Raw genomic sequence first — 27,955 nt, forward strand, 5'->3', positions numbered from 1 at the left:
TTTTGCAGATGTTTTCTCCCTTTCTGTAGGTTGTCTTTTCACTTTCTTGATGGAGTTCTTTGAAGCACAAATGTTTTAAATTTCCATAGGGGACTTCCCTGGCGGTCCAGTGGTTAAGACTCCCTGCTTCGGTTGCAGGGGGTGCAGGTTTGATCCCTGGTTGGGAAACTAAGATCCTGCATGCCTCCCTGCATGGCCAAAAAGAAAAAAAAAAAAAAATCTGTAAAGTCTAATTTATCTACCTTTCTCTTTTGTTGTTTATGCTTTTGGTATCACATGTAAGAAACCACTGTCTAAACCAAGGTTATGGAGATTTACCCTTATGATTTCTTCTAGGAGTTTTGAAGTTTTAGCCCGTACATGTAATTCTGTGATCAATTTTGAGGTAATTTTTACATATGATGTGAGGTCTAGCTTCATTCTTTGGCAGGTGTATATCCAGTTTTCCCAGCATCATTTGTTGAAAATACTATTCTCTCCCTATTGAATTATCTTGCTACCCTTGTTGAAAATCATTTGACCAAATGTGAGGGTTAATTTTTGGACTCTTGACCCTGTTAATTTGATCTATGTCTCTATCCTTATGGTGGTACCACACTGTCTTAATTACAACAGCTTTGTAGTGGGTTTTGAAGTGGGAATGTATGAATCCTTCAATTTTGTTCTTTCTTTTAAGATCATTTTGGCTATTTTTGGTCTCTTGCATGCCCTTATGAATTTTAGGATCAGCTCGTCAACTTCTGCTTAAAGACAGCTGGAGTTTTGATGTAAATTGCATTGAATCTGTAGGTCATTTTGGGTAGTAATGCCATTTTAACAATATTAAATCTTCCAATGCAAGAAAATGGGATTTTTTCCATTTATTTAAGAATTCTTTAATTTCTTTCAATGGTGTTTTGTAGTTTCAGTGTACAAGCCTTGAAACATTTTATTAAGTTTATTTCTAAATATTTTATTCTTTGATACTATTAAATGGCATTGCTATCTTAATTTTATTTTCAGGTTGTTCATTGCTAGTATATAGAAATACAACTAATTTTTGTATATTGGTCTTGTATCCTGCAACTTTGCTGAACTTGTTTATTAGTTCTAATAGGATTTTTTAAGTGAATTCCTTAGAATTTTTTACATACAAATCATGTCATCTATAAATTGTTTTCCTTCTTTTCCAATTGTATACATTCTATTTCTTTTCTTTGCCTAATTGCTGTGGCTAGAACCTCCAGTACAGTGTTGGATAGTAGTGGGAGAGCAGACATTCTGTTCCTAATCTTGGGGAGAAAATTCAATCTTTCATCATAAAGTATAATGTTAACTGTGGGTTTTTCATAGATATTCTTTATCAGGATGAAGAAGTTCCCTTCTATTTGTGATTTTTTTCTTCATTTTTTAAAATGAACGATTGTTGAATATTTTCAAAACGCTTTGTCTGCATCTATTGAAATGATCATGTGGCTTTGTCTGCTGTTCCATTAATATGGTACATTATATTAATTTTTGGATATTAAGCTAATTCTTGAATTCCTAGGAGAAATCCCACTTGGTCATAGTGTAGAGTCCTGTTTATGTATTGTTGAATTTGGTTTGTTAGTATTTTATTGAGGATTTTTCATGTAAATTCATAAGTGATATTGGTCTGTGGTTTTCTTTTCTTGTGATTTTTTTGTCTGATATTGTCATCAGGGTAAATTTGGCCTCATAGAATGAGTTGGGAAGTATTTCCTCTATGTCCACTTTTGGAAAAAGTCTGCAAATAATTGGTATTAATTCTTCTTTAAATGTTTGGTACAATTCATGAGTGAAGCAGTGTGGGCCTAGATATTTCTTTGGGGAAGTTTTAAAATTACTAATTCAATCTCTTTACTTCTTATTGGTATATGCAGATTTTCTATTTTTTTTTAAATTAATTTATTTTTGGCTGTGTTGGGTCCTCGTCTCTGTGCGAGGGCTTTCTCTAGCTGGGGCGAGCAGGGGCCACTCTTCATCGCGGTGCGTGGGCCTCTCACTATCGCGGCCTCTCTTGTTGCGGAGCACACGCTCCAGACACGCAGTAGTTGTGGCTCACGGGCCCAGTCACTCCATGGCACGTGGGATCCCCCGAGACCGGGGCTCAAACCCGTGTCCCCTGCACTGGCAAGCAGACTCTCAACCACTGTGCCACCAGGGAAGCCCCTCTATTTGTTTTTGAGTCAATTTTTGTTGCTATTGTCTTTCTAGAAATTTGTCTATTCCATTTAGGTTGCCTAATTTATTGGCATAGAGTTGTTCATAGAATTCCCTTATGCATTATAAATTTACCCTTTTATCATTATAAAATGTCTTTATCTCTAGTAACAATTTTTGTCTTAAAGTCTATTTCTTCTGATATTAGTATAGCCATTTCAGTTCTCCTTTGCTTACTTTTTGTACAGTATAACTTTTTCCATCCCTTTTTTTTAACCTATTTGTGCCTTTTAATCTAAAATGTGTTGCTTGTAGATAACATATAATTAGATCATTAAAAAAATACATCCTGCCAATCCCTGCCTTATGATTGGCATGCTTAATCCATTTATATTTAATGTAATTGCTGATATGATTTTTGTCTGACATTTTGCCATTTGCTTTCTGTATCTTTTGTCTTTTTTGTTCCTTCTTCCTCCACTTGTGTTCTTTTTTGTTAAATATTTCTAGTGTATATTTTAATATTTAGTACATTTTTTTAGTTACCTTATTAGTGGTTGCCCTGGTGATTACACTTAACATCTTAATTTAAAAGCACTGGATGTTTATCAGCATTCTAGCTTGTTTTTGGAACATACGTCTCATGATATATGTTAATAAAAATGGCTCTATCCTTGTATAAGGTTGAGAATTGTTTTATATTCTCTCCCATGTAGGATATCATAAAATACTTTATTTTATTTTTATTAAAAACTGATTAATTAATTAATTAATTTTTGTTTGTGTTGGGTCTTCATTGTTGCATGCGGGCTTTCTCTAGTTGTGGCAAGCAGGGGCTACCCTTCGTTGTGGTGCGTGGGCTTCTCATTGCAGTGGCTTCTTTTGTTGTGGAGCATGGGCTCTAGGCTCGCAGGCTTCAATAGTTGTGGCACACGGGCTCAGTAGTTGTGGCTCATGGGCTCTGAGTGCAGGCTCAGTAGTTGTGGTGCATGGGCTTAGTTGCTCTGTGGCATGTGGGATCTTCCAGGACCAGGGCTCAAACCTGTGTCCCCTGCATTGGCAGGCGGACTTAACCACTGCGCCACCAGGGAATTCCCATAAAATACTTTAAATATTAATGAAAAATCATGTAGCAAAGAAAGCTGTTAAGGTTTTTGAAACCCCAGATTAAAAATATTAACTACCATTTGTTGAGTAGCTACTATGTCTTAGGCACTATGTTAGGTACTTAATATCTCCCCCAAATCAAAGTCAGGTCTAGTACTATTTCCTATTATGCCACTGAAATAGTAACTCATAACCAGTCATGGTTATGAAGAATATTTAAGTCTCTTGTACATTTCACATCAGCTTAGCCTTCACATCTAGGTTTTTAAGTACTTATTCAACTCTCTTTATAATAGCTTCAGCAATAATGTATTGCTTCTTGGATTAGTTGATCATTAATACAAATGCACTATTCACATAATTCCCTAACACTTGGCAATGTTTCTTCTTTTAGTGTGGTAGATCATTTGAACCTGAATTCTTAGTCCTATGTCCCATTGCAAGGGTTGCTCTTGTAAATGGGAGATACCCCTTTGCTCACCTTCTGGAAGGAGATGAAGATATGTATATGGATGAATCCAAGTTAAAGAAACTTGAGAAACAGCAAGTTTTGAGATTTTTGTTGGTAGCTTCTTAAACTTATTTTATCATCCATCTAGTACAATATTATGAACATATTAGAACAAGAAATGTCCACAAACAGACTAATCATAGAAATATTGGATATGATTGTTTCATCTTTCTTCTTTTTCTTAAATAAGTAAAGCTCTTTGATATAAATTTAATGTTGGAACTGATATAAAATGACTTGTTTTGAGGATGAATTTATGAAGTTATTTAAGTTACAACCCTGTAGACTAGGTCCTATGAGGTTAGAGATTTACCTGCTAAGTTAAAAACCAGAGTCTTGAACAGAGATTCTCTAACATTCTAGCTTCACAAAGCCTTTAATGTCTGAGTAACTTTTTTATGGCACTCTGAAAGAAATATGTAACACCTCTGCTTATTACATAGTTAAGTCCAAGTGACATAATATATACATTTGTTCTAATAGCCTAGTACCTTTTGGACATGGCAGAACTTCTCAAAGTTTGGAATCAGATTGGACACAGTCATTATTATTTTGCGTTCCACGTTAATTTTTGCATGGTACTTATATTTTCACAGTAACCAATGGAAAACTAGTTTTTTAAAATGTCATCAAAAGGAATGTAGTGATCTAATGTTGAAATTGTGAACTACCTCAAGGTAGTAGTTCACAGTGCCCAACAGACACAGATGATGTTTGGAATCAGATTTTCATCCTGTGTGGAAAGTTGGCCAAGTTATTTAATTTTATTGAGATTCACTTTCCTCATCTACAAAATAGAATCATCAAATCTATACATAAAGACTAATTAGTGGAATCCCTGGCATAATATATACTTGTTACTTGGTTACGATTATTCAAGAAGCATTTGGCCCACTAATCAATAGTGAGAATTACTGAACAGTCAAAGATTTTATTTGCATCCAGACTTGATGACTAAGTAGTGTGATAGTGGTTGTATTTGAAATAAATTTCAAATTAGTAGAAATATTTTAGAAAGTATCAGAAACCAAATTTTTAGTGGAAGAAATGATAGGTTTAGATTTCAGTTTAAGTTTTGCTACTATTAGAAAAGTAACTGGTCCTCCTTTTCCTAATCTTTAAAATGGTGACTATAGTACCATGGTGGGTATAGTATTAGGAGTAATTTCCACTTTTCTGTAAAAGTAAAAGGAACTCAATAAGTAAAGTTTCCTTTTCTCCTGTCTTTCAGAGACTTTTTTTCCACTGAGACTGAATTGTACCAGATTTGGCATTCCCTAGGGGATCCTTTAGGGGATATTTTCTCTTAATACTAGTCGGAAGGTAGGCTGGCTTTGCTGTCTGTTGATCTTTTCTGGTTTAGCATGTAGTATAGGAACTCTATCTAGATTATCTGCCATGAGGCAGTTATCAGTTACTAATTACTTTTTGATATTGTCAAAGATGTTATTATCCTTTCTCCTTGGCTATGACAAATGTAAGGTGTCCCAAATGGAAAAAGGTTGACTTCAAACAACTTATTTTAGAAATAACTACTTATTAGCAGGTTTATTTATCTTAATTCAATTGAATTTTCCCCTTAAGACAGATTTATTTGTTTATGGATGGGACATGATTCTCTAGATTTCCCTAGATGAATACCTCTGATTCTTAGAAACCAGGTTACTTAATTTTTTCAATCTGACTTTCCAAGTTAATCCTTCTTGCCTGACTTAAATCTCCCTTATTCTAATGTAAGTTTTTAAAGCTCAAATTCCATCTTTGCAATTGAAAACAGCTCCTAAGCCTTCTTGGTATAATATTAGCAATGATTATATAGACAATTCCAATTTTGATGAAATGGTATTGTCAGAATGTTTTAGTCAGATGTGCCTCTCTCCCTTCTTAACACTGTGGTGATCTCCACAGAGCACAGGACTCAAAATGGGATCCTGCAACAGGAGAAGTGGGCACACCAAATAGCCAGACTTGCTTATGGAAAAGGAATGGGAAGAAGGCAGGGACTGATTGGCAAGTGTAGGAAGTGACAGTTTGGGGAATTCTCTAAAATTTAAAGACTTAAATAAGTATAAAACTTAGTAATTATTCAGTAATTTATTTTCTTCATTTTTAAAAGAAATGGATAAATAGCCTTCTTTGTGGAACTATGTTCATGTGCCATGTCTAGAGACAAAAATAACAGACTGATGTTTATCTATAGTCACATATTCCATGTTATTTTCTGGCATTTTCCTTTTTATTTTTTGAGATATCTAGCTCTACCTAGAAATTACCCACAAAGAAATAATGATTACATTAAAAATCCACAGGGGGAAAAATGATGGAAAAGACCAGTAGTTGAGCTTAGATGAGCTGTGTATGATTTTACTTTATAATTTCCACTTTCTTGTAATTTTAGATTTTCTTTGAAAAGTATGTTTTAATGAGTATTTATAATTTTAAAAAACGAGTTTGCATTTTATCTAAATAAAGAAATCAAATGGATGCATCAAGTACACTAGTCAGTCTGTTCCTTCAAGCTGTTTTTACTTAGTCAGACACAATGCTGATCATCTTAAATACAATGATATGTAATACTTTTGAGCATAAAATAGATGCCAGGATTAAGATATAGAATAAACATTTTTGACAATCTTCATTTTTTTGCAATATCTAGCTCAGAAGAGAATAATTTTAAAAACATAAATACTTAAAATATATTAATATTGGAAAGTTAATGACAATATTTCTCTTTTTTCACTTTCAGGTGATTGCACAGTGCTTAAATATAATTAAGCAGACGAGGCAACAAAGTATAACCCCCCACACACATATTATTACCCCATACTCTGATTTTAAACAGAAATTATATTTGTCAGTATTTTATGCTCTGTTTTTCAAAAAAATTACAGTCACTACTATATGTAATTGCTTGGATGTAATGTAAGCTTTTAATAGATAACTTAATCTCTGAGAAATTATTTGGTTGAGAGCCCTCAGTGGATTAGAGATAGGTTTCCTCATTGTAAAATCAGAAATAGTAGTAATTGCTTATATTAAATGGAAATGTTAAAGTTTATAAAACTTGAGAATCTTTGAACAATAATATATATATGCATACAATTACAATGATTGTCTTAGATGATAGTCCCTTGTTTGAGAAAAAGTTTGGTTTGACATTTAATAATTAAGCCTTTTTGTAAGATACTGCTTTGACTTGGCAAAGCCACATACAAATCAGGTGTAGAGGACTGGCTTTTAAGTGTTAAAAAATAATTGGAGCAGATAGGTACCTAAAATACACTTTTATAATAGGAATAAAAAAACAGGTTAATAAATCCACATTCATTTGCTCTTTGATTGTAAATATATAAAGAGTTTTTAGTTATGATGTGTCTGTCTCACAGAGAAAGTATGATTACCTAAATATGCACTTTTTTTAAAAGGAATTGCTTACTCAACTCTGTGCGTTCTGTAAAACACTGCAAAATTGTGTGCATCTGCAAGTTAAAACTCATATACAGCAGGCTAAAACTGAACAGAATTTCACTGCAGACCTATTTTGTTCTGGGTTTTGTCACCAGAAACATATTAGGCTAGAATGTGCTCAGGATTTTTTGAACAGTCCATGAAATGTGACAGGGATGTTAATCTCCACTTCAGCCCTTGCAACTTCACTCAGGTCCTTGGCATTCAGAATTAGGAGATAAGCGGGCTTTTGACCTGCCCCAGGGCTCACCACCACACTCAGAACTACACCTGTTAATCAGAAGTTAATAAGGCAATGTTGAATTAAAAAAAAAAAGCCCATAGCAATAGATTAAGTGTCACTGAAATAATACAGGAAGCAAGGAAGCATTACATTGACAAATAAAGAAAACCAGATGCCTTGAAATCTTGCTCTGACTCTTCTACCACCTGGCTGTGTGGTAACCCTGAAAGGGATTTAAAATTTTTCATGTCCCCTGGACTATAAGCTCTAAGAAGGGAGTGACCCTATCTCTCTTGCCCACTGTTGTATCCCAATAGCCTACTGCAATGATTAGAACATAGTAAGTATTCATTAAATTCTTATTTAATGAATGTTTCTGTGTTTTTATCTGTATCATACGATTTAACACCTGTTCTACCTACTGCAAAAAAAAAAATGTTGTGACAATCAAGTGAAAAATGTATATTAAAAGACTCTGGGAATTCCCTGGTGGTTCAGTTGTTAGGACTCCGCGCTTTCACTGCTGAGGAAGCGGATTCGATCCCTGGTCGGGTAACTAGGATCCCGCAAGCTGAGCGGTGCGGCCAAAAAAAAAAAGACTTTGAAAATGGTAAGGTATATTATTTCTATAATTTCCAAGACCTAGCTGGAAGCTTACTTCCTTCAAACAAAATAAGAACAAACTTTTTGCGGTTTTGACTGGAAAGGCTGTATATGTAAAATCACTTAGTGTAAAACGGCTCTACAATTCTTTATTTTATTCATTTCTCTGTGGTTTTCCATATTTTAATCCCAGAGAGGATAACCTACCTCCTTGTCCCGGATAATCAATAGTTAACTAAGATGACTCTTTGTAACTGAGTTGCTGTTTTATAGGCTGTTGCTCTGGATCCCTTTCTAGCCCCAGCTTACTGAAAGGAAAAACCAAAACTAGAAACACAAAGCCTCATCCTCATTCTCTTGGATCTGTTAGAATACTCAGTTTCCCTCCTTAGAACTCTATCCCTTTTCAGAAATGTATCTAGGTCAGGAAAGGCAAAAACCTAGACCGCATGCTGCTCCTTCTTCCTCCTCTCCTTCATCTAGAGCAGACATTGATGTTCCATCGTGACACCAGATGGTGCTTTAGCATTTTTCCAACAGTACCAAATGAAACCTGACCATAAGATAAAACTTATTCTCAAATAAGTTTAAATTCTTTAGTGCTGTCCCACTCAATAGTATAAAGGATTATTTCTGAACATTAGGGAATAATCAACATAACTCCTCTCCTAATTAACTAACTATATGAACTGCAATGAAAAGAGAGTGTTCAGACACATCTATTACTTTCATTACCGTCATCTTCCTCCAAGGCATCTGGGTGAGAAACAAAGATGGGTTCTGAGGGGTATGAATCAGGCTCTTGCCATACCCAAGTTTCTTTAGTTTTGACGTTCAGCTTACAGAGCTGCTTGTAAGAAAGAAAAGTCAATCAATCAGTCAGTCAATCAGTCAATATGCTCTACTTGACTAGCATGTGACTCAAAGTACTGTTTGAATATTAGGAAGATGGATTAATTACCCTGTCTGGAACAAAGTGATTCAAGCCAAGTCCATATGCGTATGTGTAAGGTTTCCCACCATACTTCTGGTAGTTGATTTGAGGAAATTCAAATGCTGCAAAGTAGAGCACGTGCTTAGGAAAACTCGTTAATCTCTTTGAATGGAACATTTTGTTCTCTCTCATGTGAGGTTTTTTCCTAAATCATCTCACCTTGGCGAGGCCCTGAAAAGAGAACTTCAGGTTCCAGCCAGATGGTCTCATCACTGCACAGAATTGCAGTGGCAGTTGTGTTGGGGAGTGTGACTAAATTCTTGCCTGTGTCAGCCTAAGAAAGAGGATAACAGAAACCTCAGTGATCAGGAAAGAAAAATCAAGCAGCCATAAATATAGTCTTCCCAAGTTTTGTCTCCTGTGTTCTTCATTTCTTAAGACAACATGTAGGGAGAGGCAGTGCAGAAAACTCTAGAAAGGGGAGCCCAGGAACATGACTGGGAAAGCTGTCTGTGTCCACATCAGTCACTGGCTGTGTGTCACTGGGAAAGTCATACAACTTCATAGGCCCTCAGTCTTCTCATCAGTGAAATGAGACTGACCTCGAAGAAAATTTACAGCTCTGAGGATGGGCTCTGGAAAAAGAAGTATTTTTCTGCAGAACAACAAAGACTTCAACCTCTAGGTATCCATACAGTGTTTGTCTCCTTTATAGTTAGGCTATATTTTTATTTTATTTGAAAACAAAATCATACTCGTAAGTTGTCAAAAAAGAAAACAAATTAAAAAACTACTGACCAGATGTTTTCTAAGATCTCTTGTCACCCACATTGCTCCCACGTGATTTTTCAGATTATTTTATGAAAGGAATGAATATCATGAGCTCTTTCAAAGAACATATTCATTTAGTAATACCTGCATCAAATACTTAAATACATGTTTTGTGATGGACTCTATTCTAGGCATTTGGGATATTTCAGAGAACAGAGTCCCTGTCATCATGAAGTTTTCATTCTAATTTGGGAACATAAACAATATAAATATAATTAATAGAAAAAGTGTTTAGTACATCATGAATGTGAGGAAAAAGAATAGAGCAGAGTAAGGAGAATCAGAAATGTGAAGAGTAGGTGAGTTGTAATTTTAGTAGGTGGTCAGGGTGAGCCTCATTGAAAAGGTGAAATTTGGGATAAAACTTGTAGGAGATGAAGGAAGCTAGCAATGCAGGTATCTGGGGAAGAGCATTTGAGCAGAGAGAACAAACTACAAAGGCCTGAGGTAGGAGTACGCCAAAGGTCCTTGGAGAACGTTAAAGAGACCAGTGTGGCTGCACTGACTGAGCTCGGGGAGAAGAACAGGAGAGGAGAGTGGAGGGGTAAATACTGATAGGTCATTGTGAGGTCTTGGTCTTTTTCTGTGAGTGAGAGATGGGAAGTCATTGGAGGGTTCTGAGCAGAGCAGTGGCAGGCTCTGATTTATTTTTAAAAGAATCACCCTGACTGCTCTGTCGAGATCACTTTTGCAGCTCAATATTAAAAAAACAAACAACCCAATCCAAAAATGGGCAGAAGACCTGAATAGACATTTCTCCAAAGAAGACATACAGATGGCCAAGAAGCACAAGAAAAGCTGCTCAACATCCCTAATTATTAGAGAAATGCAAATCAAAACTACAATGAGGTGTCACCTCACACCAGTTAGAATGGGCATCATCAGAAAATCTACAAACAACAGATGCTGGAGAGGGTGTGGAGAAAAGGGAACCCTCTTGCACTGTTGGTGGGAATGTAAATTGATACAGCCACTTTGGAGAACAGTATGGAGGTTCCTTAAAAAGCTAAAAATAGAATTACCATATGACCCAGCAATCCCACTACTGGGCATATACCCAGAGGAAACCATAATTCAAAAAGACACATACACCCCAATGTTCATTGCAGCACTATTTACAATAGCCAGGACACGGAAGCAACCTAAATGCCCATCAACAGACGAATGGATAAAGAAGATGTAGTACACATATACAATGGAATATTACTCAGCCATAAAAAGGAACGAAACTGGGTCATTTGTAGAGACGTGGATGGATCTAGAGACTGTCATACAGAGTGAAGTTAAGTCAGAAAGAGAAAAACAAATATCGTATATTAACGCATATATGTGGAACCTAGAAAATGGTACAGATGAACCGGTTTACAGGGCAGAAATTGAGACACAGAAGTAGAGAACAAATGTATGGACATCAAGCAGCAAATCACCAGACCACCAAAGCAGCGGCAGGTGGGGGTGGTGGTGTGATGAACTGGGAGATTGAGATTGACATGTATACACTGATGTGTATAAAATGGATGACTAATAAGAACCTGCTATATAAAAAAAAATATATATATATATATATGTGAGAGATACAAAAATAAATAAATAAATAAAATACATGTAAATTAAAAAAAAAAAAAAAGGGGAGATGAAAGAGTGAAATCAGGGAAACCAGTTTGTCTTGTAGTAGTCCAGTCAAAAGAAAACAATGGTTCAGACTAGGCTAGTAGCATTGAAGTCAGTGAGGAGTGCAAGGTAGAGCCAAGAGGATTTCCTGATAGTTCAGATATGGGGTGGGGAAGAGGCATGAAACTGAGAAAGGAGTCAAGAAGGGCTTCAAGGTTTTTGGCCCGAATAATTAAAAGTTGGAGTTGTCACAGCAAAGATGGGGATTACTGAAGGTAATTTTTGGTAGGGGAAGAGGAGAAGTTTAGGTTTTGTCTTATTAAACTTGAAGTGTTTATTGGACATCAAAATAAAGACATGGCATTGGCAGTAGCATATAAGAACCTTGAGTTAAAAGGAAAGTTGGAAGTGAAATTCTAGGCTGCTTTAAAGCATGAGTCTTTACAAAGGGAGTGAACGTACAGATAGAAGATAGAACAAAGGGCTGAGTTCTGGTGCCCTCCAACATTAAGGGGTCTTCAAGAGAGGAATGAGGGGATAGGTGGTGGGGGCAAGAAGAGTTAAAAGAAGGATTTTGTAAGAGGGCAAAATAATAGCATGATATGCATGATTTAATGAAAACAGGAGGAGAGTGAGATATATGAGAGAGGGGGAGAACTGTAGAGTGTTGTCCTGGAGAGGGTGAGGAAGGATGGGAAAGACTAGTTCTGAATAGGATGATGGATAATTCAGTATGAGTACAGATGCTGGTGGGTGGGTAGATGTGGTGGCAGGAGTCTACGTTCTTTTCTGATTTCTTTCATTTGTTTCAGTAAAATAGGAAGCAGAGCCATCAGTTGAGTATGAGTGTGGAGGTGGGAGGTGTTAGAAGGTTGAAGAGAGGAGGGTGTGAAATATTTAACTAGGAAAGTGAAGTTGGGAAATGTAGCAGTAAGGTTTGTTGTCATGCACTTAAAAATGGGCCAATTAACACAATTGTGTGTTTTTAGCACTTAATTTCAGCCTTAGAGGTACAAGCATGGAGTGGGTGGAGGGTTGAATTTAACTAGGATTATGATTTTGACAAATAAGTTCTATAAAGTAAGAAAGAGGGAAGAGAAATGAAGATCTACTCAAGGGGGTGATTACAATGATTAACCATGAAATTGTTATTGAATAAGGAGGGAAGGTAAGTCCTCAAGGGAGTGAGAGATGATGAGAAGGTAATAGGTTCAATAGATTGGAGGTTCCTGGTGGGAACTGCAATAGGGCAAGTAATCTTGAAAGATAATAGGTGGTAGTCAGAATGTGTCATGCATGAAACCAAGGTTATGGTAGAAGCACAGTCAAAGGTAATGGCAAGGTCAATTGCATGACTGTGGGGAGTGAGTGGCTGAGATAGAATGGAAGACAAAATCAGTGGAAGACGTCATGGAACTGAGAGACCAGTTGTTGGAAGAGTCACCTATGATGTGTATATTGAAATAACTGAGAGTCAGGAGTAGATCAGGGGAGTGTGACACTGAGCCAGAAGGGAGAAGGAGTGGTGGTTAATTGGTGAGAATAATAATGAGGGGTGTATATATGTAAATGTAGACATACCACTTGGCTATATACTTAGCTGAAGTGAGATTTGAAATTGAAAGATTTTAAGGGTGGGTGGAAGGAGCAATGGTCTGGAAGCAGCAAAGTGGAACAAGTGTACCACAGCCCCAGGCCCAGTGGTACAAGCGCTGTAGGAGGAGAAACTGCTACCCCTGGAAATTGCTGCTGAAGAGACCAGTGTCCTAGAGAGAGTGTCAGATTTTTTGGTAAAAGAAAGAAGGTGGAAGGAACCTTCTGAGCAGAGGATAGATGGAATTTTTCTGGTATGTACAATGAATTAAAAGGAAATAGTGAAAGATTTTCAGGATTGGGAAGAGATGGGAGGTGAGGATGGGTCTTGTGAGATTCTGTGAAGTGGGGCCTCGAGGCACTTCATGGTGATTTTGGGAAGGAGAGAGCGGCATGTGTGCATACATACATATTTATACATGTATTCGGTAAGTTCAAATGTTGATGTCGAACACATTACTTATGCGACTGTAACTTTAATGATTTTACTCTGTTGTATCTTATTTTTTCCACCATTAAATTAGGGTTTTTAATGTAAGAGATGTGTAACATTATCTTTGCTTTCCAAACTAGCTCCTTATTTTCACTCTTCCCCCTCACTATTTTTTTAACACGTGCATTTATCCCCTGACCCAGCAATTTCACTTCTGAGAGTCTATCCTATTGCTATATCTGCACATATATAAAATAACATACATACAAAGTTATTCCTTGTGACATTATCTGTACCAGCCAAAGAATGGAAACAACTCTGTTGCTCAGCAGTGAGGGACTTGGGTATGTTCACAAAAAAGAATACCGTGCAGTTGAAGAAAGCAAGATCTTCAATATATATTTTAAAATGAAAAGAAGCAAGGAACAAAAATGTGGATATAGAAAGTTACTTTTTGTGTAAAAATGGGAAATAATAATTATATATATTTATATTTTCTTATATTTGCATAAAAAAAGGAAAAGGAAAGACATTAAAAGTTACACACAGAAGTGAAGGGGAATGGTATGGAATAGAGGCAGAGAGAGGTTGTAGCGACACTTCCAGTGTGTACCTTTTTAGATCATTTTGAGTTTTTGACCATTTAAATTCACTGCCTATTCAAAAATAATAAAGGTATATTTTAAAGATATCACTGTTATATTAATCACTAAACTGGAAACTTCACTCATACTCTTTCCTCTCCTTCCTTCAATCTGTTTATCTCTTATTTCCCTAATTTATGACTTATTTTTCTCTTCATTGCCAAACTTTTAAAAGTGCAGGCTATAGTAATTGCTCCCACATTCTCATCAATTGCTCACCTTTATTGCCTTGAAACCTGATTTCTGCCTCCCTCCCTACTCCCCTGGAGATCACTAAATCTGGTTTCTGGCTCTTCATCTTCATTCTTTTCAACTTGTCTATATATAGCAGTGGGCACCAGTGAAACCCTTCTCTTGCCTTATCATGTGGCACTATCCTCTCTTAGCTGTAACTAGGGCCCTTTGGTGACGTTTTTCTCTTTCTTTTTCTGACTCCTCTTTTCTTACCACTTTCTGCACATGGATGTTTCCCCAACTTTTGTGCTTGGCCATCTTTTCTTTTCTTTCAGCATGTTATGGCTATCAAGTTCATCATTTTTAAAATAAACAAATTTGTATGTTTCTTTTAAAACACTCTAAAGTATGAATTTTTCCTGCTAGCAATCTTATCTGTCTTCATATATTTGATCATCATTTCAATTCCAATAACTATCAGCTCTTTTCTTCTGACCCTACTTTGTGTCGCAAGGACCTGTACTTCCATATGAAAGCCTACAAGACGTCTTCACGAAAATGTTGTTGATGCTGATTTTGCTGTTGATGATGATTATAATCAATATTATTTAACACTTACTTTGTGTGAGGGACTATATTCAGTGATTGACATATGTCACCTTGTTTATTGATCACTAAAATCCTGTATGGTGGATATAGATAAAGAAAAGGGGATTTAAAAAGGTTAAATGTCTTGCCGCGAATCAAACAGCTAGAATGCTGGAAGCCCTGGTCAACCTGGGTCTGTCTTGAAGTCAGCCCTTTTACTCATTCTCCCCACTTCCTCATAGTTCTACAATTCAGGTTTATCTCCAAATCTGCTCTGCCTATTATTACATTTCCTATTTCCAAAGGTATCAACACTCAAGACACATAGGCTTAAAGGATCTCTATGGTCTTTTGCATGTATAAGACTTAATTCATTCTACCATCCAATCAAATGTAAGATCCTTTTAATTCTACCTGTAGGAACTCTCACTTTTGTCGGTTTGTCTGTTCCTACTACCACTACATTTTTCTATCACCTGAGTGATTTTCATTGTCTCCAATCCCAGGTCCCTTATCATCATCCTTTCTTTACTTCCAATACTACTTACACACAACACAGCCTTATTTTAGAAAATCAAAGCTGCAAATAACCTTAGTTATTATTTAGTCCAATTTACTTAGGTTTCTGAGCAGGCAACAGAACTGTAGGGGGACTTGCTCACTGAGTGACTTGCTCAGGGAAGCCGGACATTTAGTAGCAGGGACAACTAGAGTAGTCAGTACGCTTGATACCCAGTCCACCAGCTCTGAATATGGCTTTCTTCTGTTCAAAACCTTGACTATCTCCCCATCACCTGTCAAATAAAGCACAAACCTTTTGGCCTGAAAGCCTTCAAAGACTGCCAACCTACTTTTTTTTAAGCTTTTTTGCCCACTTATTCCACTGTTTTTGCTTATGTTCTAACCAGTTGGATTGCAATCACTTTGAAAGGATTTTGTAAATAGAAGAACAACAGGTTTAGAGTCAAAACCTGGTTTTCGTTTTGATTCCACCACAGTTGGATTTTGCTAAGTCATGTGACTCTTCTGAGCTTCAGTTTCCTAGCTTATAAAATGAGGGAAGTGGAATTAATTTTTAAAGTTCCTTCCAGCTCTGAAATTTCAAGACTTTATGTATAAACACACAGCAGGAGAAAAAATCCTGAGCGAGATGAAACATTCTGGTTATATCTGAAATCTATGTAGAGGGTGGTTACCTTGTCAGTATTCAAAGGAAGTACGTATCTCCTAACTTCAGGCTGGGGAGCCTTTCTGGCATTTCTTTTCACCTCTTCCCAGTTCTCACGTAAATTGGCTAAATATAAGTAATTATAAACAAATTCAAATCTGCAAAAATAAGAAGTCAAACATGAGGACAGCCAATTACAAATAATTTAGAGACATGCTTCATGCCTTTTAAAAGCACAAGTGCCTCCCTATTCTTCAGACCCCAACCCAGAACCTGCTAAAGACTCAGGAATCCTGGAGCCATTTCTCCTGCCCACTCTGGGTGGAGAAAAGAATCCTGCTCATGGATATGTTTAAATAAAAATAGCCTTTAAAACGTTCTGCTCTGTTTCTCTCTCACCATTCTGTCTGTGTCTTCAGGGGCTACTGTCTTTCTTAGTGACCTGCTGTTTTGAAGAAAGCATATCTCTTTTTCCCAAACCCAGACTAGGTGGAGTTCTAGGCTCCCCAAAGGATCTTGTTAAGTTTGAGTGAAATTAAGCTTAAGTTTACTCATCAAGTCACAGAATCTTTTATTTTCAGGTCTGGTTCATGGACCTGATCATAACCTGATGGACCTGATCAATCATTAACCATAGTTTTGAGGTTCAGTTAGTGTTTCTGATTATCTAAACTCCCTACAGCCTTTTCAATCATATTTTGTGACTTAAGCATTCTTCTTGCTTTTTTAGATGTAATTCAGATTAAATATTGAGAGTGGCATCTCCGAAAGAAACCCTAATTTCCAGGAACAACTGGAGATGTAACATTTATCCAATGTCCTTTCTTACCCTTTCCAGCAACAGAGATCCACAACCAGAAACTCACTGTCTTCATAGGTATTGATGTGATGGAAGAGGTTAAAAGGAGATGTCCTGTATTTATTATTGATATACTTTTTTCGTTTCTTGTCAGCAATATGAAGCCAAACCTTGAAAAGTGAAGAGAATATTTTCATGTATTTAGAAAGAAAAAAAAGTGTGCATTATGAAAGACATATTCTTCAGAACCATAAAGCTGACAAATAAATGTAAGACTTACCCCCATGGTTTCATTGGACTCAAAACAATCCATGTAGTTGGCTCCCCAAAGACTCCATGAAGAAAGGAACTTGAACAGGTTAATTTTGACTGGTGTCTCCACAAAAACAATATAGTTGGGAGTCAAACCAAAACTGTTCAGAAACAGAAGTAAACTTGTGAGTGGGAAGGGTTGATTCTCAAAGCACAGAGAAATATGTACACATGAGGTATACTCAGTTATATGAATCAACAGTGCCTACATGAAATTAACTACATTTAAATTTAGGTTTCCGCAAGAAAATGTCATGATCAGGATTGGTATCAAAGGTAGGCAAAGCAGATCTTTAAACCTGAGTTTTCCTGAAGATTCATAGCAGGCCTTCAAGTTACCTATGGACATAAGATGGCTTGAATCGGTCACTGCAGGGGAATTGTACAACGATCTCTGACTTGCTTATTGGATCTTCCTTGTCTGAAATAAAGTGGTTTCAAAAGGCTATGGAACAGCCTCTTTTTTTTTTTTTTTTAAATACAAAGCATTTAGAACAGCTTATGCAAGCAAAGAAATACATTTTCAGATCTTGATTTTTTAAAGAGTTTATTTCCATTTTCTCAGTCACTGGCATTTCTTAGAGAAATTTCACGCGGAGCTGCAATCACCCAGGAAAATCCAAATAGCAGCAGATTTGGAAAGTATACTCAAACAGTGTGTGGCAGACAGGGTACAGTGGAGTCACATCTTACGTCTGGAGGTGGGTTCTAAGTCAAGGGAGTAAGGCAAAATTTTAGTATGGTCAAAGTGCCTTTTACAATCTCTTAAGTTATCTATAAAGTTATGGCATATGTGTTTTGGGTCCATAGCCCTTTACAATAATTCTTAAGCACATTAAAGTTTATTTACTATTAAGGCAGTGTCTTCAAACCTTAGTGTATATAAGAACCACATAAAAAGTTTCTGAAAATACTGACTATGGGCTCACCCCTAGAATTACTCATTCAGTCTACCTCAGGTGGGGCTCAAGATTTGTATGTAAAAATCCATATATACTCAAATAATTCTATTATCAAGATCATTATCAAATTTCTGGCAATGAATGGAGGATGAATGGAGAATTCTAAAGAGTACTCTCTTCTGTTTTAATATTCTTTCTCTATAGTATATGAGTTAAAAAGTTATGTTTTTAGTTTTGGGAATTAAATACACACAAAATACTTACTACACTTTCATATACATGTGTGTATCCTATTACACATACACATGTTTGTTTAAAATCTTAATTTTGTCTGGCACATGGATAAGTGCTCAATAAATATTTGCTGGATTCGAATCTAAATCTTATATGATCAAAGTCACATATACACTACACCTTTGAAACACTGTAGAATAGAACACGGCAACTTTATTTTTGAAGATGTCATTTCCTGCTATGGTGCTTTTTGGCATTGGTCCCCTGGTAGGGTAAGGGTGAGGGTCAGTTGTCCTAAAATCTGAGAGTAATTTAACTGTCCATATAGTGCTAGCCTGATATTTCTGATCTGACACCCTGTATTTCCAGTAACTTTCTCATGTTACAGATACTTGTTTTTTTTTTTTTTTTTTTGCGATACACGGGCCTCTCACTGTTGTGGCCTCTCCCATTGCGGAGCACAGGCTCCGGACGTGCAGGCTCAGCGACCATGGCTCACAGGCCCAGCCACTCCGCGGCATGTGGGATCTTCCCGGACCGGGGCACGAACCCGTGTCCCCTGCATCAGCAGGCGGACTCTCAACCACTGTGCCACCAGGGAAGCCCCTAGATACTTGTTTTAAGAAGAGTCAAAGTGGTAAACTGACCTGCTTGTAGTGGAGGGATCTTTACAATATTGTAGGCAATTGAAAAATTTTTCCCAAAGCAATTACCAATATTGTAAACAGTCCCATCATTTTCAATGTGGGGGTGAGCAGTGGCTCCATTGACCGAGACATAGTTGCAAAGATCAACCTATGGAAGGAGAACAAACGTCACCCATGTTAAGAGGAAGATCGTATTACACCTTTGGTTCCTCAGTTTGACCTCACCGTTACCACTTGCACCCTCACCCTAAGTGTGCTTTCTCTTTCTTTCCATCTCTCTGGGTCTTACCCTCTTTTAAGTCTGTAGAAGTCCCATCTTTAGCGCTGAGCTCTCCTCTGACCCCCATGCTGACCCCTCATGCCTCTGAAATCTTCAAGTTCTCCCTGATTGAGCTTTTCAATTGATGTAGGCCATATATTACTCTGGTTGGTTACTTTCCTTTTGCACATGCAGTTTGTCTTCAAACAGTGACGAATTTGAATCCTGAAACTTCTTTACATTCTCTTTATTGAATTACATTGAATTGTATGCTGATAGTCAATAATTTTCATTTTAGAAAAATGGCAATTTTTTATGATACAACCTAAATACCAAATCCAGTATCTTACATACAGAATGAATTTGGAACTGAAAGGAACTTCAGGATTCATCTAGTATAGAAAGTCTTAACCCAAATAGACTTCAGGGGAACCATGAATTCCTGGAGTTAATGGAAACTTTTTGAAGATAGGATTCAGTGCTTTAATTCGTTTTGGATTCTCATAAAAAATTCAAAACCACTAATCTACCACAAACCTCTCAGTTTACATAAGAAGAACTTGAGGTGTCAGAGAGATCAAATGATTTATCTAAGGATGCAGAGCACTAGAATTTCTACCTGGAACCTGCTCAATAAAGATTTATTGAATGAATAATCGATGGAGTATATATTTGTCTAACCAAAATTCTTTCTATGTGATTAGGAGAGTATGTTTTAAAGCATAGGGAGTTTTTAGCACCCTCATTTAAATAAAAGGCAAGACATTCATTCAGTCATTCATCAAGTATTCCTTGAGCTTCTATTATATGCCAGGTGCTGTGTCAGGGTCTAGGAAAACAGAGATGGCCCTTGCTTTCAAGAACTTCAGTCTAGATTTGCACTGTCCACTATGGTAGCCACATATAGCAATTTAAATGTAAGTTAACCATAATTAGATAGAACTTCAAATTCAGTTCCTCAGTCACAGTAGCCACATTCAAGTGCTCAATAGCACTTGGACAATGAAGACATAGAACATTTCCATCGTTGTAGAAAGTTCCATTTAATAGCACTGTATTAGACCAATAAGCTGGTATACAGTGCAGTGGGTACAAAATGATACCTGTAAAGAAAGGCCATCTAACCCAGACTAGGGGATTAGGCAGGGCTTCCCAAGGGCAATGACTCCAACACATGCTTGAAAGATGAGTAAAATTTACCAGATGGAGAAGGATGACAGTGTGTTCTAGGGAGTAGGAACCCTAATATAAAGGCATAGAGTTGCAAAAAGTGAATGCTGCTTGGGGATTACTAGTCATTCAGCATGGCTGTGGTGATACACACACATGGAAGAGGAGAAATAAAATGGGCCAGCCACAAAGGTCTGTGCTTTTAACTTTATCTTGGAAACTATGGGTGCACTAATTGGAATAACGCATTTATACTTGCATTTTAGAAAAGAAAATTGCTTCTACTGAATTAAGGAAGCTGTATTTAAGGGAATCGGGCTGGAGGCAAAGGAACTTGTTAGGAGTCTATTTCAGTACTAGTAAACCAACAAAAAAACACTCAAAATTTTAAAACTACATTTTTATACGAAGTCAGGGTATAGTGCTGCTCACAATGAAACCTGACTCCTAATAAAGTCTATTCTGGAGCCATACCATGAACTTCACACTTCCAATTAAATTACTATGGTAATTGGATTCACTGTCAAAGTCAAATGGATGGTTTAGAAACTCAGCTTCAGTATTTCTCTAAATGATCTACACATACACTCATATGTGGTTTCAAACATACATCTAAACTAAGAAAGAGCTATCGAGAATATGTTAAGCCTTAGTAAATAGTCTGTTGGGGATTATAAATCAGCTTGTGATATTGAGACCCATTGTTGGGACTACTTTTCCTTTCTATTCCTACTACACTGAATATCTAGTTCTGGTCTTCAATTCCACTTAACTGGTCTCCTAGCTATCCCTTATCTCTTTTGTCCTCCCATACAGCTTACACGTGGCTTCCAGATTAAATAACCTAAAGTACAGCTCTGCTTATACCACTTCCCTGAACAAAAACTTTGAGTAGCTTCCCATCAGCTAAATGACTTATTCCAAATTTTGTCCATTATTCAAACTTCTAGTTTCACCCTACCCTGTGTTTCACTATTCCCCTTGACGTGGCATGCTTTAGATCACTAGTTCTCACCTGGGAGTGCTATTGCCCCCTAGGGGGAGAGTTGGAAATGTTGGTGAGCATTTGGAGTTTGTACAATGATTGAGGACATGTCTGGTGTTTAGTAGGTGGAATCAGGGATACCAAACCTCTGCAGTGGGTGGGACAGTCCCCACAATGATGAAGTACCACCGGCCCAACGCCACTGCCACGTCCATTGAGAAATACTGCAAATCTAGCCAAATAAATTATTCTTTATCCTCCAGTTTCCCACCTCTATACAGCTGATCATGGTACTCCCTGTATATGAAATGTTCTTTCTCCAAAATCAATGAAGTTGTGCCTTCCCTTTAACTTCTAACTCAAGTGCAAGACTTTTAAACCTTCCTTGATCTGCCCCACTTCACATCCACCAACTACTGCCAGAAGCAATCTTTGTTCTTTCATAGAAGGTTTTCCCTCTGTGAAAAGAGTCCTCACATTCTGTGTCCTATTATAGTTAAGTAATGTATTTATTTGATTTCTCCACCTAGGTGTTAAGCTTTCTGAAGACAAGAACAATGCCTTGCAAATAGTTACATCTTAATAAATATTGGTTGAAAATGTAGATCTATCTTATCAAATGCTGCACCAAGATTGCCTAAGTTCTCATCAAAATTTATCACTTTTTAATACTGCTGACATGTTTCTCTATGCTTTTTCTTTTAAGATATAGCTTTATTTCTAACAAGAAGTGTCTATAAGAAGGGGCAAGTTGGTACAACACACTTTCCTAGAACAATGAATGGTAGGGTTTTCAATATTAAATGTGCCAGTTCCATGCTAGTCTATAAAAACCATGAAGAGCAGGGACGATGTTATCTTACTCATTGGTATATCTTTTGCATCTAGCATAAGTTCTGGTACATGGAAGGGACTCAATAAATATTTGTGTCACAAATAAATATGTTAGGCATTTTATACGGTTTTCCTCCAATCCACATAATAAATGTTTAAAATTTCACAGATGGAGAAACAAAGTTTGCCCTATGTCACATTGCTAGTAGTTGATGACAAAGCAGGGATTTGAAACTTAATCTATCTGGCTCTCATATTCTTCAAACCCAAATGCACAGCTGATTTAATTCTAAGTTGCAAACTCTAAATTCCTGAGCGATATAGTCTGAGCACTGTGTCCTACCTGCTTAATTGTCTCCAAGGTTTCAGGATTAATCTTTGTAATGAAGTTGGTCTCTGTGCAGGCATAGTAATCTTCCCCCACTGGGTAGATATTAACAAGGGCATTGTCAGTAACCTCCACTCCTCGAAAGTAAGAAAAAAACCTGCAGAAGCAAATGGATTTTTCAGTCCAGTAACTTTCACGCCATGAGAGAAAAAGGGCTAATGTAAAATGTCTTTAATAACATGCAGTTGGGTTTCAGTAACCTGGAAAATATATTCTTGCAGGGGTCTGGGAAAGCACAGGTGCCAAATTCTGTTATGACGATCCTTTTCTCAGTCATTGCCCGTACGTAAGCATCAGTGCGGATGAACCTGAAGGACATTGAGACACAGGAAAGGGTCACAGACAAGGGCAATTAGTGTAGTCCACGGGGAGCTTAGAATGGTCATTCTATGTGACCTCCTAAAGTCAGAATCATAAATCCACAACATGAAGAATGAAGAGTCTCGTAACTTTCTTGGGGTGACTGAAGGAGAAAGAGACAATGTGCCACGAGCTTAAATTTATGTCTTATAAACTTCACAGTGACATATGAGGAAATCAAGGTTCAGAGAAATTAAGTGATCAGCATATGTGGCCAGAGCCAGAAAACATGCCTGTTCCATATCACACTATGCAGCCCCATGGGTAGTTCACATTGGACCTCTGACTTCCTGTAGCCTATAATTCAACAATCTACACTGAGCGGGGAAGTATAGAACATGTTATGCTGAATTATATTCCTTTCAATCTTCCTCATGTCCCTCTTATGTTTTTCTTCAATTTAAAAATTTATTTTGCTACTTTTAAAAGTAGATATTCTTGAATCTGGTCTCTTGCACAGGCAGACCTCCTGAACCATATCTCCCAGACTAGATGGCATATGTTGCCTAGGATTTCTCATGTGGAGAGCCAATTAAAATCTGATTTTGCACTTTCATAAAGAGGAAAAAGTACCAAGGTCTTTAGAAGGCATATAAAGGCTTTGCCTGACCTCCAAAATATGCTTTCATAACTAAATTTCTGCTTGACCTGATCTGTTTCTCTTCTATTACAGTCCAAGTTATCCGGACTACTTCAAGACTCCATTTATTCTTTCTTTTGATGTCTCTTCAGAATGCCTGAAATCTGTGGTGATCAACAAAGCTGCTAACAGGCCTGAATATTAAGGCATAAGACAAACTATTTATTGTGGTGTTAATGAATCTTTGTAATGAAATTGGAGTGATGGCTTAGGGCTTCAAGCCTTTTAGCAACAATCTTCTGTTTTTAGAAAACTTCTCTTTCTTGTATTATTAAGATATTTTGTCCTTGCCTCCTTTGTAACACCCCATCCCTCCTTCCCATTGGCCTTTCTGATTATAAAAAAGGAAAGACATCAAGAGACCCATGGTTTAATAATAATAACTATTATTATTATTAAATGCTTCCTATGGGCTAGGAACCATGTCCTCATTTAATCCTTGTAATAAACCCTGAAGTAAATTCTCTTATTTCTCCCATTTTTATAGATGACAAAACAAAGAATTAGAGATTAACATCTTGCCAAAGGGCACCCACCTAGGCAAATGGTATGTAGGGCATATGGGATTTGAAGCCAGGCATGTCAGACCCCAAAGCCCTAGTTCTTAGCTGCTTCTTTATCCCATAGTACATCTCCGAGGTGTCCATACAGACTCACTGGCCCAGGAGGATTCTGAGTGGAGGCGAGTATAAAAGTCTCCTCTTGGGTTCAGGAGGTTGAAAAGTACCTGGAGGGAGGAGCTGAGATAGGTCCGAACCCTAGGAGGAGTGGGCCCTAGTGTTCTTTACCTTCTGTGGTATGTGACGTGTCCTTCTTTAAAGTCAAACTTGTGCAGGAGAGCTTGCCCATCAAACAGGTGGTAAAATGGCTCAGATCCAACTTCAAAGAGTCCTGGCCCACATCGAAGGAGACTGCCGGTCAGCCAGAGGGGGATCCTGCCTGTGATAAAGGCAAGACTCAGAACATTGCTTCTTACCCCTGCCCTTCTCACCTAGGTAAAGAGCAGTGATTATCTAAGCAGCCCGATTGGGCAGCCTCTTACTTTTAAAGCTGGCAGTCATTTCCATTCCCAGTTCTCACGGGGGGTAGCTCTCAGGAAATGCCTGCTGGCCTACTCTCCTTTCACTAGGAGACCAAGTGGTAGGAAATGTGGCAACATCTCAGAGTTTAGATAAAGGGTTGGAAGGAGACAGGGAAAAGTATCTCGAATGGAATGGGATTCTCCATCTAACAGATTTCCCCAGCTACCAATACATTTGCCTTTTTACTGTCTCACTTTTAAGAAAAATTTCAAATTTCTTGATATATAGGAGGGATGGATTAGAAGCAGGGATCTAGATACTAAACAAAGATGTGTCTCCAGAACAAACCGTTTAAATGAAACAACAAGAATACTGGCTTCTTAAAATATAGACCTATATTCCTTTGAGAATATGGGCTACTGTCCAGATAAAGGTCAACCTGCTATAGCAGAAAGTGCAAAGGGCTGTCAGAGACCTGAATTCTGGTTCAGGATTTGCTATGTGCCATCTCTAGGCCTCCGTGTCCTTCTCTGCAAAATGAGGGGCACACAAGAAAGGCCTTAAGTCTGTTCAGTCTAAACAGTTAGGTTTGTGCCCTTTGATCCTTTGAAAAGTGCAGCATTTGGCAGTGTTTTTATAATCCTTGCTATTAAAAAAAAAACACAAATGTATTATTTCATATAGCTCAATTTCAGCAGCCCACTTTACAAGGATGTATATTTCTGATAAAAATTTGAAAAGAAGGCATGGCTTAACTAAAAGGCACAGCATTAATTTGATTGCTAGAACCTAGATTGTTAGCATCAGAATCTAGTTGAGAAAGAGCACCGGGCTCATTCCTTCTATTTTGCATAAGAGACAATTGGGAGGAAAGAGACCTGCCCAGGCTTTGGACCTTCCTATACACCATGTCTAAGCAAGGATGCTATGTGGGTCATGTGGTGACTTTGGATAATGATAGCAGTAGTAATAATTACAACCATCTATTGATAACTTTGTGTTGGATACTGTGTGAATCTTTCGATTTACATTATCTCATTTAATCTTCACAACATCTCGATGAGGTAAAATTTGGTTTATGGTAGGTGAATGAATTGAGACTCAGAAAGTTTAAATAACTTGTTGAAGGATTCACAGATAGTAAAATAATAGAGCTACAATTAGCACCTACATCTGCCTGACTCCAGAACCAAGACTTCTGATATAATGGGCATGAAACCTACCACCCTTTATTGTCATATTCCCAGATGCTTGTCACCAGGCCTTCATTTATTCTGCAACTGATAGAACAGACATTTACAGGACATTTTCTATGTGCCAGGCACTGAGCTAGGCACTGACACCTTAAAGATGACAAAGGTATAGTCCCAGTTGTTAAGGAATTCCAGTTAGGTAGCATTTTTCTATATTAGAGAAGTAAAGAAAAGAGGAAATGGGTTCTTAGCATAAAAAGCCCAAATGTCCAGATTCCTCTCTCTGTAGCCCACAGGGGGAGCCCGTACTGAGAGATGCCAATGAATAAGGAGACAGAGAAGAGAGATTGAGACAGAAAAGAGAAGATGGCTTCAAGATAGGTGAGACCAACCTGTAACATGAGCTGTGAGCGGTGAGGACAGTTCCTCCACAGTTTCAAACAGTTTCTTGTAACCACCAGCAGGATGTTCGACTCTGAAATGGTGGAATAATGAGGAGGAAGCTCATGTGGAATCTCAGGAAGTCCACGGAGATAGAGGCAGAGCTCCAGGAGAAAAGATGCTCTCTGCTCAATGGTGGTGCATACTGCCAGTCTAGCCTGGGCTGGGAGCACACAGTGTTTTGGTGTGGTGTGGTGGTAGAAATGTATCAGGTTGGCAAAGGGGCCCAGGTCAGTGCTCCTCCTTTGATGAAGGAGAAAATGACCTCCCTTTTAATGCCACAGTGGACTTGCTTGCCCTCTGCAGTTTTCCCATATTTCTGAAGACAAGTCAAAAAATCCCACCATTGTTCACTTCTCTTCCTGACCGAGTCCTTCCTACAGAATTAGCCTGCCCTGTCCCTACCCTCAGCTTTTACTGCATCATTTATTCTCTTGCCTTCCAGACAGTCTCATTCCTCTCTCTCTTATGCACTGGGAGATCACAGGTTTGGGGGTCAGTTTGTCATCCTTTGTTATTCACCCATATTATACCATCACTTCTTCCCATCATCTCACTTCATCACCAGTCTCCAAGAGCTACAGTACATTTTAAATATAGTCAGACAAGGAGATTTAGGTCTTATGTTTTTGATTATTTTCTCCCTTCTCACTTTGGCTCCATTTTATAACTTCTTAGAGTGAGAGCTGACCAGACTGCCTAATTATGATAGTTATTTTTTATTAAAGACTTACCATGTGCCACATACTTTTAAAAGGACTTTGTATGCTATTCGTTCATTTAAATCTCACAACACCATAATGGCGGTAAGTACTACTCATTCTATATACGGAAAAGCCAAGACTTCAAAAAGTAATTTGCCCAAAATCACACAGCTAGGAAATGGCTGGGCAAGAAGTGGAACCCAGGTCTGCCTCATTGAAATCTTCATGCTCACTACTACTTCCAAGGCCCATTCCAAGCCACACAAACCCCACTGTAATTTAGACCTGAATTCTAGATATTTGCTTCAATACATAAAATAGGAATAAACTCCCCAACCATGAGCCAAGGCCTTCCCTAAAGGGGTCATCAATCCTCTTCAGGAGCTCTTGAAATAGACCATTTACCATCAACACACTAAGGAATTAAAAAAATAATCTCCCAGAGATACTTACTGGATGGACATTTTCTCTGAGTGGAGGATTGAGAGTGCTGGCACCAGTTGTGGAATGAGGAGGCAAGTCCTCAGCCAGGGGCCTTTATATGCCTTCTAAATCCACCTAAAAAGAGTTATGGCTTTGGGAACCCTTTCTCACCCCTTGATCTGAGAGAGCGTGAATAGAAGTGGCTTTCAGTGCTCAGATACTCCTGAGGCTTGAGCATTAATTTGGGCTGGCCGCTCCCTTAATTGTTTTTTGGCTATTTTCCAGAGACCTCAATCCTTCCCAAAGGGAATGAGAAGTGGATTAGAAAGAAAGGAGTTGTGTGGGAGTGGCTAGCATCAGGCCTGTGCTGATCCAGGTCACCCCACTGGAACCAGGCAACATTCTCTGGTGCCTACCTCCCTCTTCCACTTCTGTGCCCTCATCTTTACCCCCATTCATTTATTCATTCACTTACTTATTTTTAAATATATCTATTACACATTGTCTATGGAGAAGGCATGGATGAGCCATCTCTGTCTTCACACATCTTGTAACTCTGCAAGAATAACAAGAAACTAACAAACTCTTCAA

At 37.7% G+C, this 27,955-nt stretch overlaps 1 protein-coding gene across 2 annotated transcripts; it reads right to left on the reverse strand.

The window, feature by feature from the left end:
- Window positions 1-7,367: 7,367 nt before the first annotated feature.
- RPE65 (retinoid isomerohydrolase RPE65) lies at window positions 7,368-27,405 on the reverse strand. Of its 2 annotated transcripts, XM_060005850.1 has the most exons (14): window positions 27,395-27,405; window positions 26,189-26,271; window positions 24,370-24,520; window positions 22,782-22,889; window positions 22,537-22,678; window positions 18,946-19,093; window positions 17,502-17,583; window positions 17,131-17,263; window positions 16,881-17,020; window positions 16,080-16,209; window positions 9,229-9,343; window positions 9,037-9,131; window positions 8,811-8,922; window positions 7,368-7,519 (listed from the first exon to the last, which is right to left on the reverse strand). In XM_060005850.1, exons 1-14 carry the CDS (start codon window positions 27,403-27,405, stop codon window positions 7,368-7,370), a joined length of 1,602 nt encoding a protein of 533 aa, XP_059861833.1. The 2 variants fall into 2 exon arrangements, with proteins under 2 accessions (XP_059861833.1, XP_059861842.1); XM_060005859.1 differs by lacking the exon at window positions 22,782-22,889.
- Between the last annotated feature and the right edge of the window lie 550 nt (window positions 27,406-27,955).

Source organism: Delphinus delphis, chromosome 1 (assembly GCF_949987515.2).
Source record: "Delphinus delphis chromosome 1, mDelDel1.2, whole genome shotgun sequence".
NCBI classification, from domain to species: Eukaryota; Metazoa; Chordata; class Mammalia; order Artiodactyla; family Delphinidae; genus Delphinus; species Delphinus delphis.

What these genes read in the sequence shown, in the direction of transcription:
- RPE65 (XM_060005850.1), bottom strand. An exon ending in CACGTCACATACCACAGAAG is followed by an intron (nt 22,890 to 24,369) that starts GTAAAGAACACT and finishes AATGTCCTTCAG; the next exon opens with GTTCATCCGCACTGATGCTT. An exon ending in TGCCTTGGAGGAAGATGACG is followed by an intron (nt 7,520 to 8,810) that starts GTAATGAAAGTA and finishes TCTGATTAACAG; the next exon opens with GTGTAGTTCTGAGTGTGGTG.